This window comes from Podarcis muralis, chromosome Z (assembly GCF_964188315.1).
Source record: "Podarcis muralis chromosome Z, rPodMur119.hap1.1, whole genome shotgun sequence".
Lineage (NCBI taxonomy): Eukaryota > Metazoa > Chordata > Lepidosauria > Squamata > Lacertidae > Podarcis > Podarcis muralis.
In genome coordinates this window covers 5,013,768-5,029,166 of record NC_135673.1, presented here as the reverse complement: position 1 = coordinate 5,029,166, position 15,399 = coordinate 5,013,768, and the positions used below count along the sequence as shown (strand labels likewise).

The 15,399-nt window shown below is 47.0% G+C and overlaps 1 protein-coding gene across 1 annotated transcript in view; it reads right to left on the bottom strand.

Annotated features, from left to right (window-relative positions):
• The window catches only part of MEGF9 (multiple EGF like domains 9), an 82,582-nt gene extending 76,592 nt beyond the window's left edge, over positions 1 to 5,990 (bottom strand). The window contains exon 1 of the mRNA XM_077922752.1: positions 4,812 to 5,990. Within this exon, the coding sequence (XP_077778878.1) occupies positions 4,812 to 5,574 (763 nt within the window). The 5' untranslated portion in view covers positions 5,575 to 5,990. The remainder of the gene's footprint in view (positions 1 to 4,811) is intronic.
• Between the last annotated feature and the right edge of the window lie 9,409 nt (positions 5,991 to 15,399).

The window sequence follows — 15,399 nt, the reverse complement described above, 5'->3', positions numbered from 1 at the left end:
CCCAAAAAAAACACCACATTTTAAAAGGGCATAGGATGTAAATCAAATCAACCAAAGCCTGGTTAAAAAGGAACGTTTTTGCCTGGCGCCTAAAGGTGTATAATGAAGGCACCAGGCGAACTTCCCTGGGGAGAGCATTCCCCAGATGGGGAGCCACTGCAGAGAAGGCCCTGTTCTCGTGTTGCCGCCCCCTGGATCTCTTGTGGAAGAGGCACACAAAGAAGGGCATCAGAGGATGATCTTAGGCAGGTGATAATGGTAATAATAATAATAATAATAATAATAATAATAATAATAATAATAATAATAATTTATTAATATTTATACCCCACCCATCCGGCTCCCAACAGATTAAAAACAGAATAAAACATCAAACATTAAAAACTTCCCTAAACAGGGCTGCCTTCAGATGTCTTCTAAAAGTCATAGTTGTTTATTTCATTGACATCTGATGGGAGGGCATTCCACAGGGTGGGCGCCACCACCGAGAAGGCCCTCTGCCTGGTTCCCTGTAACCTCACTTCTCACAGTGAGGGAACCGCCAGAAGGCCCTCAGCGCTGGACCTCAGTGCCTGGCTGAACGATATTGGTGGCGACGCTCCTTCAGGTATACAGGGCTGAGGCCGTTTAGGGCTTTAAAGGTCAGCACCAACACTTTGAACTGGGAGCCAATGTAGGTCTTTCAGAACCGGTGCTTTATGGTCTTGGCGGACATTCCCAGTCACCAGTCTAGCTGCCGCATTCTGGATTAGTTGCAGTTTCCCAGATCCTCTAGATCAGCAGTTCTCAACCTGTGGGTCCCCAGATGTTGTTGGACTACAACTCCCATCATCCCTGAGCTCTAGCCTTGCTAGCTAGGGGTGATAGGAGTTTGTGCAGCTAGAATGTATCTTGGGAGCTGTCAAAAGTGCCATGCAAATAGCCTCTCCATTGGTCTGCAGAACCTTCTGCTCCCCAGCACAGGGTGAGACAGTCAAGGTCGAAGGCTTTCTGTTCAGTGGGAAGGGGAGATGCAGGACCTTCCCTCAGCCCCATATGAACTAATAGGTATTGGAAGCATTTCATTTGGGGATGGGGAGATATTTTCAGCCTGAGGGCCACATTCCCTCTTGGGCAAACTTCCAGAGGCCACATGGCAGCAGTGAGCAGGGCCAGAGGCAAAACGTGGGTGGAACAATGGACGTGACCCTTTCTTGTGTACAGTTAAGCCACATGCAGCCATGCACATGTCAGAGGGTCTTTTATTATGTCAAGCATTACTAATGAAAAGATATGATACTGTTATCAATATCATTATCATAACAAAATCAGAGAATGGCAGAACATTTTTTTAAACACACACACACACAGAGAGAGAGAGAGAGAGAGAAATTATACAGTTCTCCAGCTGCTTCAGTTTCATACAACCCATTGTGCAAGTCCTTGTAGCCAAAAACACAAACACATTTCTCCGGTCCTGGAATCCACCTGAGGAAGCATTTCTTATATGTTGTTACAGAATTGGGCAATTTGAACCAGAGCTGACTCCTGGCAAAACAAGGTTTTGGTTGCAACCCTTCACCCATTGACCTGGAAGCTTCAAGTCCCTATGAACTGAGCACCGCTTGCTTCTGAGTAGGCACATTCAGGATTGTGCCAGAGGCAGATTTAGGGCAGCGCAACCGGTTCCCCCACACTGGGGACTGAGTGAATTGAGCAGAACAGAAGGTGAGAAGCAGAGGGCGCCGAATTTTGGCCTTGCAAAAGGTGCATTGGTCCATGTCGCTCAGGATTGCCTACAATCTCTGGCGGCAGCTTTCTAGGGTTTTAGGTGAGAAGCATTCCCAGTCCTACCTGCAAATGACAAAGGCTGGACCTGGGACCTACCCCTGAGCTTCAGCCATTCCCCAACAAGGAAAGTTAGGATTGCTCCATTACTGCAGGGAAGGCAATGTATTTTTATAAGAACATAAACGGAGCCCTGCTGGATCAGACCAAGGGTCCACCATTACTCTGTTCACACAGAGGCCAACTCATGCAAGCAAGACATGAGTGCAACAGCAACTCTCTCTACCTGTGACTCCCAGAAACTGGTATCAGAGGCACACTGTCTCCGACAGTGGGGGGTAAAATGTCACCATCATGATGACTAATGCACTTGTCCCCGGTTACATGTCTCAGACTGTATGACACACACACAAAATTTGGGCAGCAGGAAGAAAGAAGCATCCTATTTCTGCAAAGTAAAACTCAGCTGAACACTACCCAGAGCAGACCCATTGCAATTAATGGACCTAACTTAGTCACGTTCATTAATGTCAGTGGGTGTACTCTGAGTGAAGCTTAGTTGACTATCACCCATTGGGAACTGTCTTATACAGAGCTAGATCCATGGTCCACCTAGCTCAGTACCGTCTACACAGACAGGCAGCAGCTGTCCAGGGTTTCAGGTGAGGGTCTCCCCCAGTTATTTCTGGAGGTGCCACAGACTGAACCTGGAACCCTTCAAATGCAAAGCAGATGCACTACTACTCAGCTATGGCCACTCTCCTTAAAAATGTTGAATACCACTTATTACACCAACACTGTTTTGATTAATCAGGGCCAACTTTTAAGTCACTAAAACGGTTTTTAAGAGGTTGATCTAGCTGATTAAGATTGAGTAGGATGCTGGAGATCTAGTGGGTTTGTTAAATGTTTTAGTTTATTTAAAGTTCAAGCCATCCTTATGTCTCAAGTTAACAATTCATTTAAAAACACCCCACAATATTTGCACTTGTGTTTATGAGTTGTTCCTACCCCAGGCCATGGAATGCAACAGAACAGGGAGAACTGCTTTAGTGCAACCTTTATACTAACCTGGTATCCTACAGATGTTTTGGGAGAGAGCTCCAATGGTGGCTGGGGCTGATGGGAACTGCTCTCCAAAACATCTGGAGACCACCAGGCATTAGAAGTAGCCAGAATATGCTGCAAATGGGTCAAATCCTCAAAATATAGACAAGGACAAAGGCCAACATCCAGCAAAAACCATCAATATATTACCCACAAAGAAGACATTTCCCTCCATGCCTCTTTTAACCACTTCTCATTTTACTCTCCTTCTTTGCTTTCAACTGCTACAACTGCTGCTTGCCTTTGCCATTTTGAGCATCCTTAAAAAATCATTCCACAAAATGATCTATTATCTGAAGAACTGGTCCAAAAAAACCAGAAAGCAACTGCCTCCCATAATAGAGGACCAACATTTATCCCTAGCTTAGGACAAGGAGGAGTATGAGGAGGAGAAAGAGATTATACCCCCTCCCAAAAAAGTCCTGACAACCAATGGTATAAACAATAGTAAGAAACACATTGTAGTACATATTAATATGAGGTGGCAACAATTTATTCCCTAGTCTCTATAACAATAGTCTCTACAGCAATTAATAAATATTAATAACAGAGGACAGTAGTCTATCCCAACCAAGCCTACTAGTAGAAAGATACATTGAACCCAAATTGTTGAAATGAAGCAATAATGACAAATAAGTAATAATAGTAGCATTAATACAAATACTACTTGTATTAATATTGGAGGCATTAATAATAGGGTGCCAACTGTGATGGCATCACAAATGTTAAATCTTGACTCATTAGTGGGGTGCATGACCCTCCCTCTTCCTGAAATGTTAGTCCACACATAGGAATGTCTTTCAATAAAGGTCTTGGGGCCTTTGGGAACAAATCAAGCCATCTCCCCTCCTTTTGGTGGCTCTATCCTGCCCTAGCCTTGAGGCTCAGGACAAGTAACAGCACGATCTCTAAACGAGCATCCACAGAGCAGTGACAGGCAACACAACATAGGCAGAACCCTGCTGGATCAGACCGAAGGCCTTCCTAACCCAGCATCCTGCTTCCCCAAGAGGACAAGAGAACAGGAGACCTCTGCTGCTGTTGTCTGGTAGTCAGAGGCCCCCTGCCTGCCTCGGACAGTGGAGGTAAGACACAGCCACCACAGTGAGTAGCCACTGAACGAACAGCTGCAGCTCAGCAAGCCAACATCTGTTTTACCTGCTCAGGTTCAATCCCTGGCCCCTCCCCTTAAAACTAGGAATGTCCCCTGCCTGAAATCCTGGACAGCTGCTGCCGTTCAGTACTGGCATTACAGAGCTAGATTGTCCAATGGCTTGACTCAATATAAGGCATCTTATGAGGCTCCTAGGATAGTTTCATCCCTCCATGCCCTGTCCCCTCTTTTGAAGCTGCCCGTGGGCCACCACTACTTCTTGTGGGAGCCAATTCAATGGTTTAACTGTTGAGAATAAGTCATTGTTGTTTGTCTATACTGAATCTCCCAACATCCAGCTTCCTGTTGGGTTGTAGCATTAAGAGAACGTTTTCTCTCCAGCCAATTTATCCACACCAGCAATAATCTTCTACCCGCCCCCCACACCTCTCACCCTTAGTTAAAAACAAACCCCAAACCTTTGCAACCTTCCTAACAGGGGGCTGCTGGAGCTCCCTAACGATTTTCGCTTGCTATTTTTACTGCACCGTTTCCAACTCTGCAATATCAGCTAGGTGCCTTTGCCGAAGCTGGATAGGTAAGGTTACCTGGGAACCACATCTACATTGGACCCTTGGACTTTAAGATAAAACTGACTTATGAATGGCACTGACTGTATTCAAGGACGTACTACTCAGAACAGACCCATGGACATGAATTGGCCTAAGTTAGTCGTGTCCATTCATCCCGACGTTTCCCCTGTGAGTGTAAGCTCTCCGCATACAAAACGCTTTTGTTTTTAGCATGCGCCTGTGTCACCCACAAGCGATCTACGTCCACTCACCTATCCCACTATGGGCCACCAGATCTTCTTTCTCTTCCTCCTCGGAAGGCGACGAGGGCTCGGCGGTGGGGACGCTGCTGGACCAGACGCTGAGGGTCGGTTCTTGGGGAGCCGCGGACGCCGAGGCTGGAGAAGGAGCCGGGGGAACCTGCGTGGACGCCGCGTCTGTTGCCGAGGCGGCGTTGCCGGGGCTGGGCGCCTCGGAGCCGGGCCCCTCGGAGCTGGAGCGGCTGCCCCCTTGTGCTCCCGCAGTAGCGGCAGGCTTGGTTGGGGGGTCATCGGGGGGCGCCAAGGTGGGCTGGATCCCAGTTGCGTTGCCTGCTTCTGCCGCCGCCACCCAGGAACCAAGATCGTTCCCTTCTTCTTCCTCCTCCTCCTCTTCGCCCCCGTTTTGCTGCGGGGTGGTGGGCGAGGGAGAAAGAGGAGGCGGCGGGGGAAGCAGAAGAGGGGATCGGGGAAGAGGAGTAGGAGCCGGCGAAGGTGAGAGCAGAGACGGCGTTTCGGCTCCCGCGCCGGAGCGCACCTCTCCCGCAGGCGATGCCGCTGCTGTGGACCCTCCGTCGGAGCCGGACCCTCCGCCGCCGCCGCCTCCTCCTGCGGCTGCTGCTGGCCCGGCGGTGGCGCTCCGCGGCCCCGAGTCAAGGGCCAGCGCGCACGTGAAGCAGAGCGGCAGGAGCAGCAGCAGCCGGGAGAGCCGGCCGAGGTCGCGGTGGCGGCGCGGCGAGGTCCTCATGGTGATGTTGCCGCGCAGGGTCTCCCGCATCCCTCCATCCGCCTGGCCGGCTAGCCATCCACCCGCGCGCCCATTCAGCCGCGCCAGGAGCCGCTCGCCCGCGCGGCGACAACGGGGATCGGGGGATCGGGGGGTCAGCCAGCCATTGACAACCAACAGCCCCCCCGCAGAGACTCTCGCTTCCCAGGAGGCGGCGCCTGCGGCTGCCGGGTGTCTCTTTGCGCTCCTACGCCCGGACTGACGGTGGCACAGAACCGGCTTGCAGAGAGCAGCTGGGCGGGAGGAGGCACCATGGCATTGTCCCCCCCCCCCCGCACCTCCTCCTCCTCCTCCTTCCCGCGTTGTCAAGCAGCCTCACGCCGAGCTCCTTCTACCCTCCCTCCCTTTTTTGTATATATATATTTTTGTCCCCCACCCCTTTGCTTTTTTCTCCCGCAGCCGGATCCGCTCCTTCTCCCTCCTCCTCCTTTCAAATCAGCAACCGCACAAAGTGGAAAGAGAGAGGCGGGGGGGGGGGGGAGAGAGAGAGAGGGAACAGGCGTGCGCGGGATCCAATGGGAAGCCATCAGGGCCACGTGACCATGGCGACTCTCCGAGTCTTTGTGCATCGCCCAGCCAATCGGGGAATGCTCGGGTGCGCAAGCTCTCGTCTCTCCACCCTCCGCGCCTCTCTCGCTCTATGTATATTCTCCAACATGCTTATGTAGAGGTGGCGGAGCTGCCTGCATTGTGCGTCCAGAGTGACAAGTAAAGGGGGAACCTGCAGCAGCAGCAAACAAAGGATTAAGCCTCAGAGCCACTTACCTCAAACCCACCTCCATCCTCGCTCATTGTTGCATTAAAGCACTTTAAAGGGTGGTCTCGGGGAGGAGAGATTCTGGGGTGAGGAGAAGCGGGAATCCAACCGGCGGCAAGTGTCCTGGCACAAAGCATCCTTAGAGAAGGCCTACTGAAATTAATTCCAACGTGTTTTTTTCGGGTAGAGCTCAGCCAGAGAAAACCCGTATGGAGAGCTGTTGCCCTGTCTCAGAATACTTAATAATGTCATTTTATTAGATTGCACCTGCACATGGCCTGGCCAAATACTCTGAGCAGGTGGGAGACAACCTAAGACTTCCGATGTTGTGAAGGCAAGCATCCATCAAGCTCTGATTCCTGCCCATTGTGGAGAAGGCACCCATTTCCCAGTCCTCTTGCTTTCTCTAAGCCTTTGAAGCTCAGAGTTCCACTGTTAGGGGAAAGATAGCCATTCTAATTGTAATTCTGTCTTCTTTAAAGAATGTTGAGGTTCAGCAGGTGTAAGCACCTGCGACAAGGGTCTCTGGTGCAGATTTAGGTATGTGCCAATACATTCATGAAATCATTGATGCTGATGTAAGAAGAATTTAGGAGTTTACTGGCCAGCTGGCCAGCGAACATTGCCAGTGTGCCCAAAAGTATTCAGAGTGCTCCTACCAAACAGACAGCAAATGCAGAACGGTGACTCATTCAGGAACACACAGGCCAGGCTCCTCACAGGATGTGCCAAAGAAAGGAAAAACCAATCATAAGGGTTGTGTTAAGATCCTATTTAATATAAGGGGTCACTAAACGGGGGGGGGGGGCATGGGAAGCAGATCCGCTGACCAAGCCACACAACAGTGGCCTTTGTGGCAAGGCAGAGTCACCCTCCTGATATTGGCGACACTGTTGCTTACCTGGAAGGGATGGGGTGGCATAGAGAATGGGGCTGCACACCTGCAAGGCCAGGGATGCTGGATTCGTGGGAGCAATCCTTCTAGGGAAGCTGGGCTGTCCTTGGCCTCACATCCACACCACCATATTCAGAGAAACAACAGCTGTGTCAGAATAGCGTCCACATGTGTCATTCCTGGAGACACTACTGTATCTATTGTCTTGCCAGGTCACTGCAGCCAGGTTGGGCAGTGGAGGACTTTGGGCTTTAAAATTTCAGCGGCACCCTGTGCAATGGCAAAATTCATCGCCCCTCCTCTGCATCTCACCTTCAGCATTGTTGTGGCACCTCCTGTGGTGCCCTCTTGGCTCACCCAGTGCAGGCGAACCAGTCACACTCCCCTAAATCCACGTCTGGAGGCGGGGGCATCTGCATTGGAAGAGAGGGGTTTGAGTAGGGCATATCCACACAGGGTCCCAGTTCCCACCTCTCCATGGATAGAGTGATGGAGCTTTGCATCCACACACTGGATGGATAGTAATTCGTTGGGGTAGTTTAAGTTAGGATATGTTCAGTGGTACAACTAGGGCAAGCAGGTACCCATTTTAATTTGGCTTACCTAATGACCCATTAGATTACAGTGGTACCTCGGGTTACAGATGTTTCAGGTTACATACGCTTCAGGTTACAGACTCCGCTAACCCAGAAATAGTACCGCTGGTTAAGAACTTTGCTTCAGGATGAGAACAGAAATTGTGCTCCAGCGGCGCGGCGGCAGCAGCAGGAGGCCCCATTAGCTAAAATGGTGCTTCAGGTTAGAAACAGTTTCAGGTTAAGAATGGACCTCCAGAACGAATTAAGTTCTTAACCCGAGGTACCACTGTAATAGATTCATAGACTTGTAGAATTGGAATCTTTCACTCACCATGGGGCTCAAACCCACAAACCTGAGAGTAAAGTTGGATCTACACTGGTTTTTAAAAAGCCAAAAACCCAAAACACTAGAAAAGCTCTCAATGCAAAATCACATTGGCAATGGATCACTGCCCTGCAGCACCATCTGTTGTCACATAGCTCAGTTATAAGGATGTAATTGATGAGTGTAGCTAAGTCCTAAGAGTCTCATGCTTTTCTGACAGAGCTACCCCAAGTGAGATGTGCTCAAGATATTGATTGTTCATGTTGATGTTGATAGAAGGTTAAAGTTTACTAGCTGGGTGGCTGGCTGACCAGTGAACATTGTCAGTGTTCACAAAGGTGTTCAGAAAATTCCTACCAAGCATGATGAAAACCAGAGCAAACAGAGCCTGGTCAGAGAGAGGGAAGATGTGCCAGTAGTTGATATAGGGACTCTGGTAATAGAAGAAAAATATAAAGAGGTAATTCCTGCAGGTTGCTGGTAGTCCATGCACACACTTTTGGACGGAGAAGGTATCTGAATCAGAAACAGGGTGGGAGTGGGAAGATGCAGTAATTACTTGGACCAATTATCGAGTATTCCAGGGTGTGTGGTGCCAGCAATGTGTTATTATTAGCTCTAATTCTGCAAGGGAGTGTGAGCAGAGGCTTCAAAAGATAAGCACTCCCGTGCCTGCCCAAGAAGTCTTCAGATTCTGTTGCTTGAGGAAGAAGCAGAGAAGCAACGCCTAGGTGAAAAAGCGTTCTCTGGGGAGGGCCATAGCTGAGTGGCAGAGCAACTGCTTTGCGTGCAGAAGGTCTCAGGTTCGATTCCCACCAACATCCTGGCAGAGAATCCTGTCCGAAAGGCACTGCTAATTAGTATGTTTAAGCACAGCATGTTGACTCACTTTAAATTCTTATTTGTTCAAAGGCTCTTCTTTGGCTATTGAGACTGAACACTTTTTTGGGGTGCTATTACTGTTTTCAAGTGATGCATTGATTACAAATTGTATTACTAGGCCTATGAACATCAGTTGGTGGGAGACAGTTCTGTACTGTTGTACTCAGGTCCTTCTGATGTGAGGACGAGATGCTGGACTCGGATGCGGCCCAATTGCCTTCTCAATCTGGCCCACGGATGGTCCAGGAATCAGTGTGTTTTTACATGAGTAGAATGTGTGTTTTTATTTAAAATGCATCTCTAGTTTATTTGTGGGACATAGGAATTTGTTCATTTCCCCCTCAAATATCTAGTCTGGCCCACCACATGGTCTGAGGGATGGTGGACTGGCCCACAGCTGAAAAAGGTTGCTGACCCCTGGTGTAGACGGTAGTGAGATGCATTACCCAATGCTCTGTTCTCAGTAGAAGGCAGTGGGTGATATTCAACTAAGTTTTACTCAGTGGAGTCCCATTGAAATTAATGAACATGGCTGAGTTATATCCATTGTTTTCAATACCTCTGTTCTGAGTAAAACTCATTTGAATAGCTCCCTGTGTTTTTATGTTCCTGTGTAACTGCTCTGCTTCTCCACCTTGCAAATTCCTATCTAGGAATAAGTCCCATTGAATGCAACAAGATTTACTTCTGTGTAGACATACAGCACCCCCCCCCCAATGATGGCATATTTACTCTTCTCCCCCTGCACACATAAACATCTAGTCTGAACTCAGACATTTGGCCATTCTGTTGCCTTGATCAGCATGGTCCTAATGAAGATACTGCTTTTTGGATCCTTTTGCAACAGAAGTCATCAGAGGCGATATTTACCACTTGAACTGTGTAACACTAATTTAAAACTGGTAGTGTGGCAAGAAACCCACAATCTGGACTGAGGCCAAACGGAATAGTCTCAAACTTGCTGATAAACTGTAGCTCAGAAATCTCATGCGGGAGTTCTTAAGTCAAAGTATGAGGTCAGCAGCAAACATCCAGAGAGACACCCACAACTTTGTTGGCCTTTGTCACTGTTGAGGAAAACAGCCCCGGGGCACGTGGACCATGGTCAGGATTCCAGGGTGTGCCTGGGTGATTTTCCTGCTGCTTAGATATGCAAAACCTGGACCTGTTTCAAGGGAGAGAGGTGTGCCCTCCACAACTTGCGAGGGCAAGCCTTCTGGAGAAACGGCGAGGCGTGGTCAGCTGCCAAGGTACCCGCCCCAAGGATCTTGCCGAAGAGCAGGCTGGGATGCGACCTTGAACTCTGATCACCTCTCTTGCTCACCTGTCTGGAAGATAGCGAGTGGTGTGTGTGTGAGAGTAGGAGGTGTACAAAGGGGGAGGATATGTTTGTTGCTCTGCCTGCTTTTGCCTCTGGCCCCACCCACCTCTGGAATGCAGCCTCTAGAAGGTTGTCCAGGATGGAATGTGGCTCTTGGGTCAAGAAAGTTCTCCACCCCTGATGTAAATAAATACATGTGCAACAATGTGGGACAAAAGAGCAGCCAAGTGGTGTTCTGAATGACACTTCCAACCCACATCCTGCTGTCAAATAGCTGTCTACCAGTGCATGCAGCTCAGAGGACAAAAATGAGCAGTACTCTGCCCATGTAGTCTGCATAAGGTCACCTTATTGCTGTTTGACTCTGCCAACGGTGTCCTTTTGGACCATTATCTAACCTGGGTTTCCAGCAGCCTGTTCATGCTGTTTCATGTTTGCAATATCACTGTGCAAATCTCTGGGCATAATACCGAGGTAGTTTCCTGCAAAGGCGAAGTACAGGATCGCCCTTCTGTACGAGAGCAGAAAGTTGCTGCTGCTGCTGCAATCTCTAAATGTTCCAAAATATGTTTGAATGAAAGAATCAAGTGTGGTACACTGTGTCTCTTTACAGTTTTGTAGAAGCTGAGGCTAGCGAGACCTAAATATAGAGTTCTGTGGTAACCAGTTACTATCACCACAAGGAGAAGAGAAACCCAAATAAAGCGGAAATGAAGAAGAGCTGAGTCTCCCCCAGCTCCACTATTGACTATAACTTAAGAGTCCAGTGAAATACTTTAGAGTGATTTCTCTGGGTCAGGAGGATATAATTAAGACTGCACAAACAGGATTATTCGAGTGAGGGGACCACTTTGGAAGTGTATTTATAATTTGCTGTTCAAACAAATCTCTGTTTTTCTCCTGGAGTCAAGCTCAGCAAAAAGATCTTCGTGCACAATACTGATTGGCTAGAGGAAGTGATGTCAAGAGTGAAGTTCAGCCAAAGGTTTCTGTGCAGAGTCTGATTGGCTAGAAAACTGGTTGGGAACTGTAGTTTGCTAAGGGTGTGAGAGTCACCAGGATACTCTTTACAAATAAACAATTCCCACAGTTCCCTGTCTATATGTTATCAGTGTCTTTGAAATCAGGATGAATGTTCAGTAAGCAGAGTTGGAAGCAACTATGAACTGAAGAAAGTCATTTTTCTTTCCTGATCCCTCTGGGTGTTCAGCCTGGTTCTGGTATTATATGGGAGAAGGACAAAAACATCCCTCTGCCTGATTTCCCCAAACCATCCATTTTTTAAAATAAACTTTTTAATGCATTTTTCAGTTTATAGTTTGCTGTACATACATTCTTCATCTTATCTTAATACTACTTAGACTTCCCAACCTATCTCTCATTGATCTCCTAAGACATTTTCTTTGATTAACTACATCTCCTTTATTTTTCCATCTTCCCATCCCTAAGATTCATTTATTTATTTTATTTTCCCCCTCTGCTGATCACAAGTTTATTCCCACTTGAAAGTTTGCCTTATTACCGTCTGTTTTTAAATATTATCGAAAGGAATCCCACCCACTTTTTATTTTATTTTCATCCTGGTTTCTTATTTTTGCCATCATTTTTGCCATCATTTGTGCAACCACTGTTCCTTTGTTGGAGTAATCTTTTCTTTCCAGTTCTTTGCATATAGACTATTCTTGCAGCCACTGTTGCATATAGGAATAAGTTTTTTACTTCCTTTGGAATTTCCTCCCCTACTATTGCTTGCAAGAAGTCTTCTAGTTTTTTTTGGAAATGTGTGCTTGAACATTTTTTAAAATTCTTCATATACCATCTCCCAACTTTTTTTTTGGCATACTTACAGTGACACCACATATGTATTAAGGAGCCTTCTGTCTCTGAACATTTCCAGCACAGATTGGAACCTCTCTTGAACATTTTAACCAATTTACCTCGCATCAGATACCATCTGTATATCATTTTTTGAAGATTCTCTTAGATTGCATAACAAGCTGAAATAAATATTGTCCTATTCCACAATTTTCCCCAAGCCGAAAATTCAGTATTATGTCCAATATCTGACACCCCATGTATCATCGCAGCCTCCACTAATTCATCTTTCGTTTCCCATTCTAGTAGGATTTTATATATTTTGGATGTTAATGTTTTGCTATTTCCTAATATATATTTTTTTTCAAATTCTGATCCACCTTCCATAAACCCTCTCTTTATCCTTTCTCAAAAATCTCATTTACTTGCAGATATTGGAACCAATCTGACTAGTCCTGCCACCTCTTCTCTCTTTTTGAGTCTTATAGCATCACCTTTAAATTCAATAAGCTTCATATATGTCCCCCAGTTCCCCCCCATGTTCAGCTTCTCTGCCCGCTTTCCCGACACCATCCATATTTTTATGCACCTCTAGAAAGTTACTAAGAGATTTGGTGAGACGTCTGACAAAGTGTCCTGAAATACACGGCTGGATTTTCTAGCGATATGCTGCCCCCTGGTGGTGGTCAGGCTCTTCGTGCTTTCCTGGAGGGGCCGCTTCTGCAGATGTTACATGATTTAGAAATCCTAGAAGTACAGGTAGTGAAGATGGGAGTTGTTATTTCACCACTCCGGAATTTTAAATGTCTGGGTTAATGGCTGGTTCAGATATAAATTGTTGTGAATGCAGAGGAATGTAAAATGAGCCCTATAATACTATAATTTGGAAGGACAGGTTCTTTGTATATATAAGGATTACTATACTTTTGAGTTGAATTAAATAGCATTAAGGGAAAGAAAAACTACATAAAAATCAATATATTAGTGAAAATAACATACAAAATTAGTGAGAAGTGATTTCAAGGTTGTGTATATTTTATTGCATTTTAACCTGTATTTTAAATTGTTTTTTCTTTTTCTTTCCCCCCTACTATGTTTTTTTACTGTGATTTTATTGGTGTTAGCTGCCCTGAGCCACGCTCTGGCCGGGGAGGGTGGGGTATAAATAAATAATTTATTTATTTATTTATTTATATTAGGCAAAATTGCATCCAAAATTGAATCTGTTGGGAGAAATTATCCACTTTTTTGTTTTGTTTTATTAAAGACAAAGAAATATAACAAATACAATAGCATTAACCCCCCAGTAAATTCCCTGGTGCAGGTGTGTTGTGGTGGCCGGTGGCGGCGACGCCTCCTATCCGCAGCCAGCGAGCCACCCTTTTCCGCGGGGAGGGGCTCAGACAGGCGGGCCGAAGAGGGCGGAGCTGAACTGCTTCTCTCTCTCGGAAGCAGCGCCACTGCCGCCTGCCGACATTTTTCATGGACTTTGTATTATATTATTGTGTGGGCCCAAGCACCTGTGCTGGAATGTGTCCCTGAGCACTGATCATGCCTCTTGCTTGACTGGATGAAGGGCAGAGATGGTTGTCTGGGTGTATGTGGAAGCTACTGTATTTTTCACTCCATAAGAGGTACTTTTTTCCTCCTAAAAAGTAAGGGGAAATGTCTGTGTGTCTTATGGAATGAATGTGTGGTGGATCGCTGGCTCCCTTTCTGGTCCCGCCCCCTTGCCCAGGCCTCCATTGTTGAATGTTCTGCGTACGGAGGCTGTTTGTTTCCCCAGCGACATGAGACTGGCTGATTAGATTATCTGTTTGGAAACTGTAGAAACGGCTCCCTTTCCTTTCCTAAAGAAGCTGCAGAACTGTGAGTTGAACCCCATAAAAATAGGAATTTTTTCCCCTTTGCAAAGTAAGCTCAACAACTTTGAGCTGATCCTCAAAAAAAAGGGCTTTTCCCCTTTGCAAAAGAAGCTGCACAACTGTGAGCTGATCCCCCCAAAAACGGGGCTTTCCCCCTTTCCTCCTCTAAAAACTAGGTGCGACTTACGGTCAGGTGCGTCTTACGGAGCGAAAAATACAGTAGCTTACAGCTTAAAGGCAGCATTTGCACCCATTGCTCTGCCCGGCTTTGCTTCTGGCTCCACACAGCACTCTGGGTTGCAGAATACGTCATCAATCCCTTTCTGAAGTGGCTTCATACTGATCCTTCAGAGACCCTTTTGAATACCTTTCTTGAGAGGTCTAATAAATCCATTACCGTGCAGGTGACAAAACCCAGATGTTGTGCATTGCTTAGAGTTGTTAGCTCTTGTCATGTTTAGTAACTGGTTCTATTGAGGCAGTGACTTTGTGTTTATGTTTTGTACATATTGGGTTAATGTAGGGCAGGGGTGTCAAACTCAAATTAATCGGGGGCCGCATCAGCAGTTTGGTCACCCTCAAAGGGCCAGTTGTATCTGTAGGGCTATGTGTGAATGCATGTAAAGTGGAGGTTTCCTGTGTAGAACGGCCGGCGCTGCTAGAGGGCAGACGTTCTCTGGCTTGTAGGCTGCCGCGCATGCACTGAAGAGGCGGCTTTCTTGTGTCAAAAAAAAAAAAAAAAAGTGAGAATAAAAGGTGAAGGCTGGCGGCCGCTGGCGGCTACACGGGCCACATGACGAGGTCTGGCGGGCCGGATTCGGCCCGCGGACCTTGTGTTTGACACCCGTGATGTAGGGCTAGGGTAAGGGTACCAGACATCCCCGTTTCCCGGACAGTTCCCGGATTTACAAATCAGTCCCCATACAAAATCCATTGAAGTTGAAAAGTGTCCCCAGATTCATTGAAAAAAAATCTGGTAACATGTGGTCCTTCTGATGCTGATGAACTTCAATTCCCATCATCCCTGTTCACTGGCAACTTGGGCTGGTGTGATGGAAGCTGGAGTCCAAGGACATCAGGAAGGCCACAGCTTCCCCAGTCCTGGTTTAATGGATGGTTAAGCCATAAAAAATGGTTAATCCTATTAATTATGCTGCTCAGCGGCAAAGAAAAGCACTCAACAGATGTGTGTAGTCTCCACCTATGGTACTTTGCTCCACATTTCCAGGGTTGAGAGCTGGAATTAAACCAGTTCTGAGCTGGCCAGGCTGATGACGAAGGACCCATGTCTTTCCTCCTTAGGTTCCTTTCCCTCACCTTCTCAAGAACCCCACACAAAGCTGCCCCAGCTTTAAATGTTTATTCAAAAGAGAGAGGA